The sequence below is a fragment of the Rosa chinensis genome, chromosome 4, assembly GCF_002994745.2.
Source record: "Rosa chinensis cultivar Old Blush chromosome 4, RchiOBHm-V2, whole genome shotgun sequence".
Classification (NCBI taxonomy): domain Eukaryota; kingdom Viridiplantae; phylum Streptophyta; class Magnoliopsida; order Rosales; family Rosaceae; genus Rosa; species Rosa chinensis.
In genome coordinates, this window is record NC_037091.1 from 12,755,935 (window position 1) to 12,774,267 (window position 18,333).

At 38.8% G+C, this 18,333-nt stretch overlaps 2 protein-coding genes across 3 annotated transcripts; one reads left to right on the forward strand and one right to left on the reverse strand.

Moving 5' to 3' along the window:
- The first annotated feature begins 8,280 nt into the window (after window positions 1-8,280).
- Window positions 8,281-12,535, forward strand: LOC112197569 (beta-glucuronosyltransferase GlcAT14A). Its single transcript, XM_024338302.2, has 4 exons — window positions 8,281-9,135; window positions 9,224-9,299; window positions 9,437-9,552; window positions 11,518-12,535. The coding sequence occupies exons 1-4, from the start codon at window positions 8,427-8,429 to the stop codon at window positions 12,030-12,032; spliced, it is 1,416 nt and encodes a 471-aa protein (XP_024194070.1). The 5' UTR covers window positions 8,281-8,426; the 3' UTR covers window positions 12,033-12,535.
- Window positions 12,536-12,670: 135 nt separating this feature from the next.
- On the reverse strand, window positions 12,671-17,383 carry LOC112197570 (protein PAM71-homolog, chloroplastic). 2 transcript variants are annotated; one of them, XM_024338303.2, is made up of 10 exons: window positions 17,075-17,383; window positions 16,481-16,634; window positions 15,628-15,820; window positions 15,285-15,332; window positions 15,111-15,207; window positions 13,966-14,129; window positions 13,699-13,764; window positions 13,321-13,371; window positions 13,119-13,223; window positions 12,671-13,020 (listed from the first exon to the last, which is right to left on the reverse strand). In XM_024338303.2, exons 1-10 carry the CDS (start codon window positions 17,193-17,195, stop codon window positions 12,955-12,957), a joined length of 1,065 nt encoding a protein of 354 aa, XP_024194071.1. In that variant the 5' UTR covers window positions 17,196-17,383; the 3' UTR covers window positions 12,671-12,954. The 2 variants fall into 2 exon arrangements, with proteins under 2 accessions (XP_024194071.1, XP_024194072.1); XM_024338304.2 differs by having other exon boundaries at window positions 15,628-15,811; window positions 17,075-17,379.
- Window positions 17,384-18,333: the final 950 nt, after the last annotated feature.

Below are 18,333 nucleotides of genomic sequence, written 5' to 3' on the forward strand. Positions count from 1 at the left end.
ACAACATTTTTACTGTAGCAAATTGGTCAACGTTGATTTCCGGCCACCTTCGGTCATAAACCCCGGTCCATTAGAAGCGCCTTGAGCCTTTCTTCATGCTCGCCAAGTTTCATAACCCAGATCGAAGCATGGAGGAAGAAAGCATAATTGGAAAATTTCACTGTACTTTGGAGTGCTTAATTGTTTGGCTACTTCAAGGTATTTTCTGACTTTGTCACAGTTGAGAAAGTTATTGGAAATGTTGAGATGATGATGTGGATGAAATTTGGTGGCCGGAGGAGGAGTTGGCCGCCTCATGAACAGTGTCGCCGGAATAGTGCGACGGTGAATAGTGCGGTGTATGAACAGTGATTTATATTCTTTTTTTTTTTTTAGCTAGTTGAATCCTATAATTTTTGTAGAGGTTGAATATGTGAATTTGGTTGGAATTGGAGAAGTTTTTAATTGATTATGAATTTATGGGAATTTAGGATTTCGATTATTGATTTACGAGAATCCGATAGTCGGATATCTCTTGGTTCTGAATTGGAACCTTTAAGATAACGAATTGGTATAAGATGTAAAATTTGGGTTGAATCAGAGAAGAAGTGGCGAGATGATTTATGAGGATTTAATTTTGAGAATCGTATTTAATTGTTGAATAGTTATTCACGGAAAATAATTGTGTACAGGGCGACGTACCGAGCTATTGCTTGACGAAGAAACTCATATGCATGGTCGCCTAAATAGTACAGTGAGTGGACATTTATTTTAAATTAATTGTGCATGCAGTATATTAGCATTTTCCGATTGAGATTTAATTTATAATTTGAATTATTGAGTTTTATGGTTTTATGAGATTTAGTTTATCGAGATTTATTTATGAATTATGAGATTAGTATTGAAATTCCTTCCCGAGGGCTTTTAGTAGATTTTTGAGATAGTCATTCATGAGTTATTGAGTTGAGGAATGATTTTCGGGAAGTGACTGATTCAGAAAATATTATGAGAATTATGGATTTCGAATATCGGTTTTTATGAGGATTCACGAGTACGAATGTTTCATCGAATTTTTGAGCATGATTGAATTATCGAGATTTATTGAGCTTTGAGCTCCGTACTTATCAGCCTTGAAGTTAAATTGAGTTTTCTTTCTTAAAGCATTTATTGATTTACAAAGTATTTGATTTTATGCTTTCGAGGATGCTTTCGAGATTTTGAGGTTATTTTCAGTTTCTTGAGGAGGCTATTCAGTTTATTAAGGAGACCAGTTTTGGCTCATGCGTATCTTACCTAGTTGGCAGTCCCTTCTAGGTAATAGTCTGGTTGGCAGTCCCTACCAGATGATATGAGGTAGTTAGTCGGCAGTCTCGTCTACTACCTGTGGTTAGTCGGCAGTCTCGTCTACTACTTGTGGCTAGTTGGCAGTCCCTTCTATCCACCGCCTCCTATTCCGGTTGGCAGTCCCTTCCGATGCGTCATCTGGGTGGCAGTCCCTCCTAGATGGCATGAGATGACTAGACAGCAGTCCTTTCTAGTCATCAAACGAGCCTCATGAAAAGGATGTTTTTAGAAGGATTGAGGATGAGATTTTAAGAGGTTTAAAGATGTTCTTGTTACGTGATTGAGATTTCAGTAAAGAGGATGATTAAGAGTGTTTTCAAGATTGTTACTGCATGCGAGATTTTAGAGAATAACTTGGGAAAACATTAAGTTTTACTTATACATTTGAAAGTACTTATTTTTCGTCCACTCACTCTAACGGATTTTAAATGTTTTCCCCTGGGTCCTTCGGTTTTAAATGCCCAGTTTGCAGGCCAGTTTAGCTTGAGGTCGAGCGTACTTGGGGTTGAGGCATAGCTGTCATAGCTTCCGCATTATAAAAGCATCGGTCATTTATCTTGTTTTTTATTCTCTTGTACGCCTGTACATTAGATTGCTCTGATAACCTATGAGATTAATATTCTTAAATTCAGAATTGTTTATGAAATGAGAGATGTTGTGATATAGGGAGCAAGGTGGCTCCAGGAGAATAAGGATGGATGATTTAGAAGTGTAGATGTTTTTCTACAGGTTTTGGGTTGTCCATTTTTAGGGGAAGTTCTGTCAAATTTTTGGTAGAATTTCTTCTAAAGTGGGCCCCGCAGGGTCTCTTCGGATTTCAAGGTGGAATCTGAGGCGGGTCCTGTCATCAAGAGATACTCAGTACCTCAGGGTTTGGCTGGCTGATACACTCAAAGTGAGTGCCAATTTTAAACCCTGCAACGAATTGTAGTATGAGTAAGTAGGGTATCGTTCTAGCCTGAGATTGAGGGTGCTCCTGTCATTTAAACGTCAAAGAAAGAATAATTAATTATAAGTATACAATATATACGAAAATTACAAGTATATAGAATAGGGGTTTCGAATTGTTTTTATTTCTAAACTAAATTAACCAATTTACAATGATCAATCAAACCATGAATCAAAATAGATAAGGGGTGATACGAAATATGTATGATGAAGTTAACAATCATTAACATGAAAACGAGTTTTCTAATCATAAATCACGGATCAAAACATGTGAATGAAGAAATCAATCAAGAACAAAGATGAACGCATACAAAGTTTTTTTTCTTTTCCTTAATTAAATTAACTAGATGAACACACCATAGTTAACCCTATTAAACATGCAATGCTAGTCATAGAATGCTACTCACTAACAAAACATATTTAATGCATTAAACACTTAGAAAGTTTGATTAATTTAAGCCAAGAACACAAGTTAGAACGCCGTACAAGCATGCAAGACTCTTCATTGATTTACCTAAGGAATTATAGGTTTTCCATTTAGCAATTAAGACCTAGAACGCTAACAATCTTAATTTGGATTCAATTACATGCTCAATATTCTAAGTTTGCAACCAAAGAACACAAAACACATAAAAGGTGGGATTGAAGCACAAAATCAATGAACTTAAATCATCACATAGCAAAATCGCAATTTATGTCTTCTAGAAACCTAAAACGTTTTCATGCTTCATGATTATTGGAAACTAAACATCAAAACATAAACTTTATTCTCACAAAATATCGAAACATCCAATTAAACCAAAAACATAGAACGCTATAGAATCTGATTTTTAAGTTAGAAAACAATAAAACAGAAAACAAAAGTTGTAGATATATTTTTCTTAATTTTGAAAATTGTGTATCAGATATGTTATGAAAGGTTTCTATAAGAATCGGCTTGATTTACAGATGAGAAGATAGATAATAAGCGATAAATTTCAATTTCATTTTCAATAAATATTTCTTCTAGAAAATTGATATTGACAAACCGTAAAAAGTTATGGAAACTAGACATCCGTAGCTTTCCAACCATATAAAGATCGCAATTTTTTTCGTTCTGAGCTGTTCTCAGGACTGTGTCGAAGTTGATTAATATGCACAAACAGATTCCTAAAAACTCTCCCTTTTTGGGATTTCCGAAATCTTCTTGAATATTCTTTATTTTTCACGGAAAATCCCAACTAGAATCAATTTATGATTCTTCCAAGCTGTCAAGAAAGGTCTAGAAACTCATATGCAAGTCACATGCTTCAATCTTTGGGCCAGGCTTCTTAATTGGACAATTTCAAAGCCCATTCTTCAATTGTCGAAATTTCTTGTGCATTCTAGAACATTCTTGAACTATCTTGAGTCATCTCGAAGCCACAACATCTCCTAGCACCACCAGGTCTCCTACCAGCATTAGGACTCCTAGTGTCATCAGGTTTCCTAGTTCAACTGGGACTTTGTCATTTCTAATTTCTGAACACTATTTTTCCGAGCTCACTCCTAGTTGCATTAGGATTCCTACTTCAACTGGGATTCCCTTTCCTAGTAGGATTAGGAAAGCTTCATTTCTCCATTTCTTTCCCATTTCTGCGCCTCATTCCCTCCTTGCCTTCATTTTCAACTCAAAACTACCTAAAAACAAAAACTAGGTTAGAAATGATAATGTTAAGAGAATAACCAAGTAAAATGAAGAGAGAAATACACTAAAAATATAGAAAATATTCATCTGATCACTGGCAGTGCTTTGGTTCATGCGGTGGACTAGAAAAATACTCAATTGAAGCAAATATGTGACTTCGATAGGTAATTGAAGTGAGAACAACTTTACTTTTTCTTTGGTTACTCAAATGTTTGTGCTTTACTGTTGGCTTTTGGAAATTGAAGTGAGAAACTTGGCTTTTGCTTTTGGAGAAAACCTTCCCTTGCTTTTGGAAATAGCCATCTCACGGTGTCTAAACCTTGATGTTTACTCTTTTACAGCCATAATCGAACACTATGAAGGTTGGAAACAGATGGTCAACGAGGATCAGGAGGATAACCAGAACTTCCACGGGGATATGTTGAAGCGCTATCATACTTGCTTTAGGAATGAAATTTCTGGAGATAAGGGGGCTGCAGGTGTCACACCTGAAATCCACCAATCACCATACATGTCAAAGTCAAGGATCTTCAAGCTAGGCAAAGGCAACTAGGGCTCGGCTTTAACAAGTACTTTAGCAAGTTATAAGTAGGCATTAGAATCTTAAAATAACCATTTTAGTTGCTGGTGACTGAGTATTTCAATTTCCATCGTGGTTATGCTGTCTTTTAGAAAGCAGTCAAAGTACGGATAACAGATGCTCATTTTTGGAAACAATACTTTTATTATTGGCGGTGTGGGATATGCAGACCCTATGACCAGATAATAGGCATGGCTTTGAATTTCTAGATCTCAACCACGAAATTTTAGAGGGGGGGGGGGGGGGAGTATCAGGAGAATGATGAGCATGATTTGGTGGCTGATATTCACAACGAGTCATGAAAGAGGAGTTTTAGTCTCAGCCCCCGCACATCGAGGACAACTAACAGAGATGGATCCTCTAAATTAGCTAGTTATTAGAGTAACTTTTTTAATTTTTGAACCATGCTGGAGGCTTTATATCTGGGAGAGCTCCGCAATACTCGGAGCAAAAAGTAGGGTTTGAAAAACAGAGGGGCGGGGTTGTGGCTTGTACGGCAGCGTCCCAGCATCGATGACGGCTTTTGCTTGCTTCGGTGTGTGGCGGGCGTTGCCGGACAGGGCGCTGGGATGGTCGGCTCTGCCTTGGTGGAGCGATCTAGGTCTTTTGGCTTGAGGGGATTTAGGCAGCAGCAGCAGATTTCTCTTTTCCTTCAAACGACTGCGGTTGGTGGATGGGCAGGCTTCACACTGGGATGGAAAGGGGCAGAAAGGTTGAGAGGCAAAGGTTGGTGGTGGGTAGTAGATCCAGGCCTGCGGTTGCGATGTAGACTGCTCTCTCTTTCATGTTTTTCAGTCCTTTGCATTGTCAATGATCCAGGCTTGGTCCTGTTTTTGGCTAGAGACGATGCAGAGAGTGGCGATGGAAGGCCACACGGTAGGCTTGGGTGTCTACAAGGGGGTGAGCTGGTGTGGATAGGCTCGGCGCAACGGTTTGCTAGCGGTTGGGGTCCGACGTAAAGGAAATTGGAAGCATGGTGCGGTGGCCGAATTCTTTGTTTTATTAGGTTTTTAGGTTTTGGCTTTTGGTTAGTTCTAATAAGTCTCTCCTCAATTGAGCGAGGGTTTGATTGTATTGGTTTCATGGTTGTGCCATTGCTATGGTGTTTTTCCCGTGGACGAGTTGGTTCAACTCTGGTTTACTTTTGTTGTCAATTTGCCGACGAGCGATCCTTTACAAGTGGTCTGGTACTGTTTGGACACGGTGTTGAAGAGGACGACGTCTTCTGTGCTGTTGACTGCGGGGTATTATTGGGACTTTCGAGATCACATGCTCAAGATAGCCTTGGAAATGAGTGTTTTGTGGTTAGAGTTTGGGCCTATTGGACTGATGATATCTGTAACCGCGGTTTTTTGAGGTATTGGCTTATGTCCCCCCCAATGTATGCGTTTTGGTTGATTGAATGAAAGTTCTATCTCATTCTAAAAAAAAAAAAAAAAAGAGACTCCAAATTGTGTAATGTTTGTCCCTGGATTATAAACTCAAATGGTCCGTGTATGTTCAATTATGATACCAATAAGTACGACCTTTGTAAGGAGTGGAACAAAGAGGTACTACTTTGAAATCACATGTGCATGCTTCCACATATATGAGAATAAATTTGTTATTTCATTTCATTGTTGAATTCATTTATGCCGTACTTAGGAAGGGGCATGCGGGGGAGGGTGCTAGTCTATGTGCTTCCACTGCTGCCCCTGCCTCAAAAAATTCCTAAAATTGTGTGAAGGTTGCAGTAAAGGAGTTTTTTTTTTTAATATTTTTTTTCTCGTTGTAAAACCTTTTTCGGTCATTATGTTTTGTAAGGCAACAATCCACAAACAACGCTTCCTATACGATTAAATTCCTTTTTATTGCAAAAACTGCTATTCGGTTCTATGCATCTCATTTGATTACCACCATAGAAACTCTAATATATAAAAAGAGCATGAAGCGCACCCAGAGTCCCAGATACTGACCATCAAGAAATTGTAGGGTTTCCGATCCTACCAAGGAAAACTTCACACAAGCCAGGCAATATGACTCTATTCATCAAAAAAATGTACTTGTCTTTAACTCTTTGTGATGCAAGAAAACGTATCAGCGTCGCTAGATATGTTGGTGTCCTAGTGCTCCCCGTTAGTTTTGTTTTTAAACCCAGTACTTTTGGGATTACACTACACTGCTACAGTATCATGGTTTCATTTATTTCTCTAATTTGGGACGTGAACTTCACTTTGATCCACACACCTAACAAGATGATGATGACTGTGAGTGATCATGACAAGAAACCAACCTCACTTATTGACCTATTAATCTACACAAAAAAACTAGAATGTATAGATACATTGATGTTCACCTCTTTTTTTTTTTTTTTTTTTTTTTTATGGTAATAGGTCAGCCCTTTCATTAATATTCAGCAAGCAGTACAAAAACGAAACACCCTATGGGGTCGACAGAAAGAATCGTTCCTTAGAACCTCATAAACCCTATTCTAGCAGAATAAAATCCCAGAAATCCCTAGTACACCCACCTTTTGGTAAATTCACGCACTTTTATTATAACAAAAACCTAGACACCTCGAAGCTTACATAGAATGGTTCCAACTAAGGCACTGGTTTTTGCGACCCAAACAAAAATTAAACGGCACTATGGGCCATAGAGACCCACAACATCCAATCCCCTAGCAATAGGGTAATCTAGCCCCAATCCCTAGCAGACAGAGTCCAAGCCGGAAGTTGTAGGACCCAGCCCACCCACTTCCAGCCATACCACAAACCCTCCAAACAGCCCCAGGCCCAGCTGGCCCAATAGGGCGAAATTGCTAAGGGAACCCCAAGCACTCCGTCACAGCCGTCCAAGCTGCCGCCGCCACCCCCGTGAATCGCCACCCTAAAGGGATCAGATTACGAACAGAAACCATCGCTGCCTCCAGCCAAAGTACCACCTCCACCATCGAAGACCTGATACTCCGCCGTCTTGAAGCAAAGGCAGCCCACTGCTCCATTACCAACGTCGGAAGACAACGAGAAACTGGAGCAAAAGACGAAGCCAGCAGCTCGCCTAGATTCCTCATTTGGATGCACATAGCCCTGCCACCAAGCCTTACCACTGCCAACAGAATCAAGTTGGCCGCCGCTTTGGACGCTACCACCACCATCAATCGACGGATCAAGACCAGGTCCATCATCAGTGTCAACGGGACCATCGAACCGGATCTGATGGTGATCAAGGGTAGATCCCTTATCACCACCAAACCAGATCTCACCATCTTCACTCGGCCCCGATCGAGACAGCCGGTCGACCCACCAAGCAAAGTCATCAAGATCGACATCACCCTCGCCACCAAAACTCGAAACTACCACAGGAACATCGTCACCAAAAGCAACGAAGAAGAGAAGAATCAGCCAGAGAATGGCCATGGCCTCTATTGGCAAGCAATAAAGGAAGTCGGAGAAGCCGCCGCCGTAAAGGAGAGGTTTCTCAACCCTAGCAGAAAGACGGCTAGGTCAAGTTTTTTTTATTTGAATAAATGAATAATGATGTTTACCTCGTTAGTAATTACTTAAATCATTGTTGTATGTAAATTTAATAGTGAAAATAATTATTTTTAAATTGAATTGTTTTGTTTTTCACCATTTGATTTACGTTTAAAAGTCATTCAACATAATCTTCTTAATCAATTATCGCTACGTGAACATTATTGTATAAACTATACAATTATAAATACATTCACAAACTTGATTTCCCAAAGACAATCACGGCAAGCGGTGAAACTATGTGATAAAGAGGGAGCGCCAAAGTTACTTCCAGAGGAGACATTCTCGTAAATTTAACTCACAAGAGATGCACAGAATCTGAGAGACCAGACACAAACCGAAAATGCAGTAGTACATCCAAGAAGAACAAGTTAAACCAAACACCCCCGAATCAATGTCGTCGTCCTCCCCAACCCTCAACCCCACTCACAGACTCACACTCCAAGAAGCCATGCAAAACTCGGACCACCCACCACCGCCGTCGCCATTCCCCTCCAACCCTTCATTCAAAGACCGCTTCTTAGTCTTCCTCATCATCTTCGCCTCTTCCCTCTTCGCCCTCCTCGTCTTCCTCACCCTCTCCTCCTCCTCCCCCTCCTCCTCCGCCTCCCTCACCTACGCCACTCTCTCCCCACCCTCCTCCTCCTCCTCCTTCTCCCCTCCTTCCTCCCCCCATATGCCACCCGACCCGTTTCTCTTCCCGACCCAGCAGAGCCACCGTGTCATCTACCACGACAACAACTCCTCCGATCCGACCCCTCCCTCCTTGGCCTACCTCCTCTCCGGGTCTAAAGGCGACTTGGGTCGGATCCTCCGCCTCCTCCACGCCACCTACCACCCCAGAAACCAATACCTCCTCCACCTTGACCGCTTTGCTTCCCAGACTGACCGTGACCAGTTGGCCCTCAAGGTCCAATCCGTCCCCATCTTCAGAGCCGCCCAGAATGTCCATCTCATCGGTAAAGCTGACTTTGTGTACCGAAAAGGCTCCTCTTCCATCTCGTTCACTCTCCACGGCGCGTCGATTCTGCTCCGGTTGTCAGCCAATTGGGACTGGTTCATTAGCCTCACTGTTGATGACTACCCACTTCTCAAACAAGACGGTACTGGCTTGGATTTCAGTTCATTGTTTCTGGGTTGCTTGTGATTTTTTGTGTTTCTGATATGCTTTTTTGTTTGTGGGTTGTGCAGATCTTCTTCACATCTTGTCGTTTCTGCCCAAAGATCTGAACTTTGTGAACCATTCGAGTTACATTGGCTGGAGAGAGTAGGTGCATTTGTTTTTGTTTTTTTTGTTTTTTTTTTGTTGTATCTGTTGTTTTCGAGTTTTTGTGTTATTGGTGTTTTGAATGTTGTGGTGGATGCTGAAGTATGTGAGGGTTTGAATGTTTTGTGGTGCTGCAGGTCGAAGAGATTGAAACCGGTCATTGTTGATCCGGGGCTTTATCTTTCTGAGAAAAATGTGATGTTCTATGCAGCACAGAAAAGGGTGTTGCCTAATGCTTACCGGTTGTTTACAGGTTCATTTCTTTTCCTTACTTGGTTATATGTTTAAATTCTTAAGTTGATTTCAATTATCAAAGAGAAATGCCTAGTTTTTGCACTGTGGAAGTTATGATTGCTTATAAGTTTAGATTTAACTACCAATTGCAATGTCACGTTGTGAATTATATGGTGAGTGAGCGAACGTCAATAGTCAATCTAGGTTATCTGGCCAAAAGTTACTGGGGATTTAGGCATCTATGATTCTATTTTACTTCAGTCATTAGTAGCATAATCTGGTCAGTTGAACACATTATATTGAACTTTGAAATGGTGTTGCTAGAGTAAGCTGTAAACTGGTAGGCTTTTAGAATTGTGTGATTAGACTACATCAGCAGTCCCACTGCTAGATCTTTATGTATCCTCATGTAGTCTCTTTTTCCCTGTTGATGAGTAGTATCTTTATGTTGTGGAGACATAAACCAGACCAAGAGCGTCAGGCCATATAAGGATGGTTCAGTTAACTAGTATCAACTTATAGGACCATGTTTTTGGAGCATGGACCTCGTCAAGCATTGATTGGATTTGTGCAATCGTTAGGCTTGAGCTTCTAATGTGGTTCTCTACCAGTGCTACCAGGCAACAGCTGGTGGCAAAGTGGAAAGGAAGCACCTTTCATGCCAACAATGATGAGGGAAGTATTCTAGTCTAGTGGTTTAGGATCCAAAGTAATCTTAAGGAGGAAGACAAACATAATTCTGGAGCACCAGTCGTCTGAATTATGGGTTGGGGAGTATCCGAGTTTTTGGTTGAAACATCTGATATATCCATCAATGATACATGTGCGGATGCAGACCTAAAATCAGTCTAGTTATAAGTTGCCTTATAGCATATCCTATATGTCACTTTCTGCTAGTTTAGCAACTTATGGTTGAAAGTATAAACAAGTGCAATGAACCTGATATAATCTCTAGCTGTTAATAGAGGATGCTTTCTAGTATATGCTTATTTCATACTTCTGATAAGCTTGTGAGTTCCTCTCAATTATTCCAAAGTAAATTAGTCTGCGGTCTAAATATAAGGGGTTCTGGATTTTTTTCTTTCTAGGGGAGGGATATAAGTAGGCATTGTTGTTTTGCAAAAAAAAAAGGTGCTCTGCACCGTATGCCATTATGGGTCAACTGCTAAGTAAGAGTCTAGGATGTGTCTCTAACTATAGAGTGATGGAAATGATTAACATAAAATTTCTCCTTATGAGAATGATTATTGCATGGACTATCTGCTCGATGTCCATTGGCTTTCAGCTGGTCTTCCGAATTTGCCTTGAACAACCAAATAGTTCTGGCATTATCACTACCTTTATTTGCTTATCACAAAATAGAAGTATGCAACAGAGAGCAGAGATACTTTTGACCTTGATGAAGTTTTGATTTGAAGCCCGCAGTGTGGTTGATGCAAATATCTAATATTCTTAACTAACTATTTAGTTTTATACAAAGAGTGTGGCCTATATAAGTTACATGCCACTATTTGGAGTTCGATAGATTCAAAATTACTTGTCTGTACAGCAATTAATTCACTCGTTTTAATTCACCGACTGCTATATAACCTGTTGGACCTTGGACCAATTAATATGTTCCAGTTATGGCTATCAAGCTTCGTCTGAGCTATCCTCAAATCTGTTCAACTACTTCCTAGTAATTGTGGTTATTTACAATTTGACTGGGCATTGCTCTGCAAGACTTGCATGTGTTTTTTTTTTCTTCCCTTTTCTCCTTATGATATGGTTTTGATTTTAATAAATTAGCTATCTTCAAATTTGTTCAACTACTTGGTAGTAATTGTGGTTATTTACAATTGACTGGCATTCCTATGCAAGACTTGCTTGTTTTCTTTCCCACTTTTCTCCTTACGATGTGGGTTTGATTTTAATAAATTAGTGGTTGGATCATGGACAGATAAAAATTTGCCAAACTAATTGTTTATGATGATTTTTTGTGCAGGTGCTTCATTTAATATTCTAAGTCGTAACTTTATGGAGTTTTGTGTTCTTGGTATTGACAACCTCCCACGGACTCTATTGATGTATTTTGCAAACACAGCTTCTTCCCTTTCTGACTACTTTCCTACTGTTATTTGCAACTCCCGGCAGTTCAATAAAACTGTCCTAAACCATAATTTACTATATGCTAATTTTGACACACCCCCAAAAGAGAAGCATCCGCTGCTCAATTCCAGTGATTTTGATGTTATGGTTCGGAATGGAGCTGCCTTTGCCACAGGATTTCGATCAGATGATCCAATACTTGACCGTATAGACAGAGAAATTTTAGAACGCCGCCGGGGAAAAGTTGTGCCTGGTGGTTGGTGTTTAGGTGGGTTTGGAAATGACACTTGCTCAATTTGGGGAGATGCTGATATTTTGAGGCCTAGTCCAAGAGCAAGAGGACTCGAGAAACTTTTAGTTGGTTTGCTCTCAAATGGTACATTTCGTTCCCACCAATGTATATATGAGTGATCTAGATTCAGTCCCAGCAGAGATAGAGGAAAGGATAATGTAATTGCCTTCCACCATTTGGAAGATTTTGGCAGAAGATTACCTGCTATGGGGCTATTCTTTCTAGAACACTAGGTTTATTTAGCTGAAGTTTGAGATTGTTGTAAAATGTATCATTGTGCTATTAGAGTTGACCACCGTGTCCTGGTGTACAAGTGATCCTTGCCATTTGCCCTCCACCCCATTGTTTGCAGAATTATATTTTGTGTTTAGAAATCGATGATTGAAGGAAGTTTGCATTTGTCTTGCACGTCAGAGTTGAAATGAATGGCATAGCACCTTTTGAAGTTGAGGTTTCCCTGGGCGTACAGTACTTGGTGGTGAAATGGAAGCGTCATACATCATGCACCGGTATTTTATCTGTATTTTCCTTTCGAGAATATATATTCTGAATCATTGTTTAACCAGATGTTGCTCTTTTGCATATATGAATATAGCTTCTGTTTTGATTGAGTTGACAACTACTGACAAGCTAGCTCTTTGAAATAGTAGTTTTTTTTTTTTTTTGAAAGGTGAAATAGTAGTTTAAAACGGCAAGAATTGGGTATAAAGGTTATGAAATCAAACTGATTCTTTGAAAAGAAAAGAGCAAGATGGAGTTGGATAAAACGGCTGCAAATATTAGTGCCAGGTTGAGTTTAGATTGATAATTCCTTTGATAATAGTAGCATGGTAACCTGAGGAACATCATAGGACAGAGGAACCCAGGAAACCACAATGGGGATCAAACTGATGACTGAACTCAGCCACTTTTATACTTAAAAATTTGTTGAATATGAACCGAGTCTCCCACAAACAATGCTCCACTTGTACGTATATATCCCTCGTCTACCTCTCCAATAACTATTACTCTGCCGTCTCCGTTCATGGGTTAACAAGATTTTCAGAAAACTCCAAAAAATGTAGCTACTGCAAAAACTAGAAACAGAGCACCACCAATGTAGCCAACCTGATTCAAGATACGAGTTTCCAATATGAGAATTATGACATAAAACTGCAAGTTTTCCAAGATTAATAATAGCGTTAAGAGAAAGTTGTGCTTCTTACCAGTTTCTCAGAAATGTATTTGGCAAGAAATGCACCTCCTAGAACGGCAATGAAAGTAGCAAGTGCGTGTCCAGCAATTGCTCCACCCGCCACACCCCATGGAGACTGTAGTCAACAAGTCTTAGAGGAAACCATTTCACCAAGAGATAATAAAACTTGGAAGAAAGATATATGTGCTGATTAAAACTAAAAAAGGTTGCACCTGTGCAGCACCCAGAGCTATTGTCGCAAGCATTGAGCGATCTCCCCATTCCTAGAAGCAAAAACATTATAGTCCAATATTATTGTCCTTCACATATCTGAATGACATTACTGATAATATTTAAAAATTCCTTAGGTGTGCAATGCACAAGGAATAAGCTCCATCCAATTTAATGGCACGGTGCGATGGAGTTGCTGACTTGTTATTGCAAATGAAGGCACCATCACTCACACTGAGATCAGGTTGGAGGTCATGGAGAATTTTTTTTTATAAAACTTTTTTTCCCCTTAATGTCAAACATGTCTGGAAATAATAATACCCAAGACATGTAAGCATGCCACACGTTGCTACAGATAAGTCCAAAGAATATATACTTACAGCAACAAATACAAGGCTGAATGATTTCCAAATAATTGCAAGTGGATTAGTGAGCCGCCTTGATGCCTGAAAAGACAAAATATAAAATACATAAAAAGTGCATTATAACAGAATTTGCTATAATGGATTTTGGAAAACATGCAATACTCCGCACACATACAAATATGGAGCTGTAAACAAAAGCTGAATAACGCACATGCCCTAAAAAAATTGCAACAGCGTACTTTTTACATGCACAAAGCCTCAGTGAGTGAATTACTAGACTACCTTCTGTTTTACAAGCTCCTCTGCTTCAGCATATTCATCAAGCCCAGGGCTGCTTTTATCACCACTCTCAACAACATTTGATGGAAGGTCCCATGCATCTTTTATTGATTTGAGACCAAAGAATAGTAAAAGAGTTACGGCAGCATATTCTCCAATTGGCAAGGCTGTTAACATGACCACAGAATGGCGAAAGATCAGGATATTTGATCAGAGGGTAGGCAATACGTAATATCTCTTAAAATTTTGAAATTGTGGGATAATTTTAATTGAAATTATAAAATATTAAACACAAATTTGACTGTTCACTTGTTAACATCTGCTTGAAAACACCACACCGCCATGGACGGAGTCTGGAATGGGAACTTGAGGACTAATTATTATCTTACACAGTGACATACAAACCCGTAACAAGTGAATAATAATCAATAATCACTAATCAATTCAAAAGTACAACATCTCTCTCAAAATATAAAGGTGTCTATGAAGGTTTAGTATAGGCTTTGAAGCACCATGTAAAATTTGGAAAATGGATGTCCCTTATCTGGTGGTTTGCTTGTAAAATTCTGCACGAGAAGTAGAAAAAGTAGAAATCGAAGAGGATGTAGGTGATGATCATTTGGTCATTTCTTAACTCATGAAAGTCTATTGAAAAACATCGTGTGGCATGCAATAAAATTCTCTTGAAATTGCCCTTTTTTCATGAAAAGAGAGCCCCTAGGAGTATATGTAATGAACGACCAATAAAAGTGAAAGTGTATTATAAGGCCTAACCACAAAGAATGCAGCAAAATTCCAAAATATAGGGTAAGGATCATATTGAAAATAATCATAAAGATGAGAAAGATCATAACGTAGGGGTAAGGATTTTAGGGCTTGGGTGGGGAGGGGGACGAAGAAGTCATTTAGACCAACTTCTTCTCTTTATAAAAACCTTTGTTAACTGGTATACTGAGTGGAGTTAAAAGACTATTTACCATATCTACCATTATCTAACTGATATGCTGGATAGGAAAATTAACATGCTTTCACTGGTAAGCAACAAAGATAAATACATTATTCAACTAATATTTGTGAACCCATTACCTAAACATATATGCAAATTAGTGTGAATATGATGAGTAGAAAGGCCAAGAATTACTACTTACTTGTCTGGAACTGAGCAGGCACCGAATGAAATATACGCCCAATAATGACAGACAGAATTGTCATAAGTGCAAGAGCACCCATTGACCCCAACAGAACCTATTCAATTGAGTTTATCAACACAGGTAATGTTCAATCTATACAGCACAAGCACACATGGCGAGAGAGATTCATACCAGTCCTTTCTCATATTGCATGGCCAAGAGTGCAGCAATGAAGAATGTCTGCTCCATAGAGAGAAAGAGTCAATAAGGTCCATTTTGAATTCTTGCACAACACATAATTAGACGAAATTCTGGATAACTCCTGGTCTAGGAAACTAGCTTTATGATACAGTTGTCAGCTTCCATAGTTAAAAATTTTGAATGCCAGTCGAACACAAGACCTCATATCAGTTACTAATTTCCAATCTCAGTAAACACAATGATCAAAATTTTACTGAAAAGATGAGATGAATATAAGAAGAATAAAGAGAAAATTAGAAGAATAGAGAGAATAAGCTTCTGAATTTTTAGTTACCTTGTCGCCAATTTCTGAAACAAATATTAAAGAGAATGCAGCTGTGAAGCCTGATTTTGCAATTGCTGCTAAAATTGTTGAAGGTCCTCCTCTCACAAAGGCAATCAGAGAAAACAGCAAGCCACACCCAAGTAGAACAAGAGCTACAGAGAGAGGATAAGGGATTTGAATTGGAGGCTTCTCACTGCCAAACCTAGAAAGTATTGTACATGAGTACAGTGAAGGTAGCCTGTATGGACTATTATCCATCTAACATTTGATAAACATTTGATAATTCAGAGAATCAAATGGTTGAACACAATGATGCTCAACAAGATGGTAGGACTCCGAAAAATAAGGATCATGAATATCATTTCTATATGGTTCAGAAAACCAATCAAATAAAACTGAGTTATACAATCGCTTGAACAGATGAAGTTCACTTAGCTATCCCATGCTTACGATGTTTTCAGAACAAATAATAGATGGCATGACCTTTTGGAATGAAAGTTTTTTTTTTAAAAATAAGATGGAAAAAGATAGAAGGAAACAAGAAAAAGAAAACCCCTGTATCTTGACTTTTATTGAGAAGTCAAATATTGCATTTAGTCACCTTTATGAGTTCTAGGATGCTCTAAACTTGTCTTATGTCATACAGGGGACCAATTTACATCGAACACAATTTCAGAACCAAATTTTATTTTCTATGCAACACTAATAAATTTGTGACCTTCAGAGCTTGAAGATTTACTGACCGCCAACTATTTTATGTTGACAGTTGTTTCACTATTAAGGTTCAGTTTTCTCTCATATCAACAGCAGTAGCGATCGCATCTTAAACTTTAAAACAATCAATGAATATAATATAACTCACACTTCTGATGAACTGTTGTTGTTTGCATCACTGGAAACAATTTTCTGCTTCTTATTTTCCTCCCCGCTTTCATAGCCTCCAGATCCAATACTAACATTAGATGCTTGGACTCGGACTTTGCTGCCCGCCAATCGTGATAACTCTCTATATCTTACTGTAAACAAATTGGCACTGTATTACTTAGAACATGCTATAAAAGTACAAAACACAGAAAAGATATGGGTTGATAGATAGAACAAGAAAGGTCAACTTACAAGAATGATGCTAAATCTTATAACTGATGATCTTGCTATAAAATCGTTACAACTCACACAACTTAGTACCTTGGAATTCATTTCCACTACCACAACTAACTATATCAACCATCCTAAACCAAATTCTCATACTCTAGTTATACAGAAACGACTACATTTACTATTAGATTTTGCAGTATGTATCTTATCGCGTACCTGAATCTAAACTATCAAAGCAATTATATCTCAACTCCCTCAAAAACAAGTGGCACCCAACAATATAAGTCTTAAACCAACCAATATGCAAGAAGATCCAACTTACTATTTCAAGCAGGAATTGGATAAGAAGTTACAAACTTACTTGAGGGTGTGATGGGTTTTCTAGAAAGAGTGGTACAAGATGGTAGAGCATCCACCAAAGCCAACAAAGGAAGCTTCTTTCTAGGAATCAATGGTGTATGAACAAGCACCAACCCCTCCATTTCTTCCTTCCTTTAAGACCCACTTTTACAGTCTCATCTCCTCTCACTGCAAAACCCAAAGACTCCTCCTTTTTATATAAGTTGGGTTTTCAAGAAGCAGAAGTTGAGATTGAGCTGAGAAACCTTTGCTCAGTCGAAGAAGCTATGTTTTATATGTTTTCTCAAATGTTCTAAATTTTGTGGGTGGGGTTTTCTTATGCTACCACGTGTTCTGTAGGAGAGATAAAATTGGAAACTTTTTCAATGGGAGTGTGGCTGGCTTCATCTTCTATCCAACTATACTGAAGTTTAGATCATGGGTCCAAACTCATTGACTCAACTCACTCAAGTCACATTTGAATCCAAATCATTATTTCTCATCATCTTTTACCCTAGCTTAAGTCGTTTATCATTCATTCTTCTTAACAATTTGTTCATATTCTAGTTGATGTTCAAAAATGATTGATCTAAATTTCAAGTCTGATTTTGATTGATGATAAGAATTAGACCGATTTAGCTAAAAAAAAAAAAGGTAAAAATATCAAAAGGGGGTCGAATCGAGAAGTTACCTGTTGTGAGTCTCGGAAAATTTCATGATCTTAAGTGAGATCGATCGATAGTTATTTTACGATCTCGAAGATTATTAAAATATTCAGAAATAATATTTAAGAATTTTTCACAAAGTGAAATCCTTGATTTAAGAGTTGAATAGTAAACTATACGACACGACGAGTTCGTGAGAATTTTTGGGGAATTTTTTGGATACCCGAGCTAATTGTGATGAAGTTCCTGAAAAGAAGAATTGTACCGATACTGTCCCAACTTAACCACCCGTTAGGTGTTGGGTTTTAATCACAAAAGGCCTCGGTTCAATTGGGTAAGAGCCACTCACTTATAAGTTATATTTTATTTGTCACTTTTCCAATGTGGGATCTTTCCTCTCCAACACGCCCCCTCACGTGCAACCTAACTCTAGGTCTGCACGTGAAATTAATTAACAATCCAATTCCCACATTGGAAATTGGGACACAAGTCTCATATCGGAGACTTGGCCAATATAACAATCCAAGGCCTACATTGGACACTTGGTAACAATCCAATCGGAATATTCCGATGGCAATATAAGGAACCCAAATTCGGGCCATAACAATTGGAGACG

Coding starts and splice junctions, on each gene's coding strand:
- LOC112197570 (XM_024338303.2), bottom strand. CDS start 17,195: ATGGAGGGGTTGGTGCTTGTTCATACACCATTGATTCCTAGAAAGAAG. Junction 14,130..15,110: donor GCCTGCTCAGTTCCAGACAA/GTAAGTAGTAAT, acceptor TCATGTTAACAG/CCTTGCCAATTGGAGAATAT. Junction 13,765..13,965: donor AGGAGCTTGTAAAACAGAAG/GTAGTCTAGTAA, acceptor TTGTCTTTTCAG/GCATCAAGGCGGCTCACTAA.
- LOC112197569 (XM_024338302.2), top strand. CDS start 8,427: ATGTCGTCGTCCTCCCCAACCCTCAACCCCACTCACAGACTCACACTC. Junction 9,136..9,223: donor CCCACTTCTCAAACAAGACG/GTACTGGCTTGG, acceptor TGGGTTGTGCAG/ATCTTCTTCACATCTTGTCG. Junction 9,553..11,517: donor TGCTTACCGGTTGTTTACAG/GTTCATTTCTTT, acceptor TTTTTTGTGCAG/GTGCTTCATTTAATATTCTA.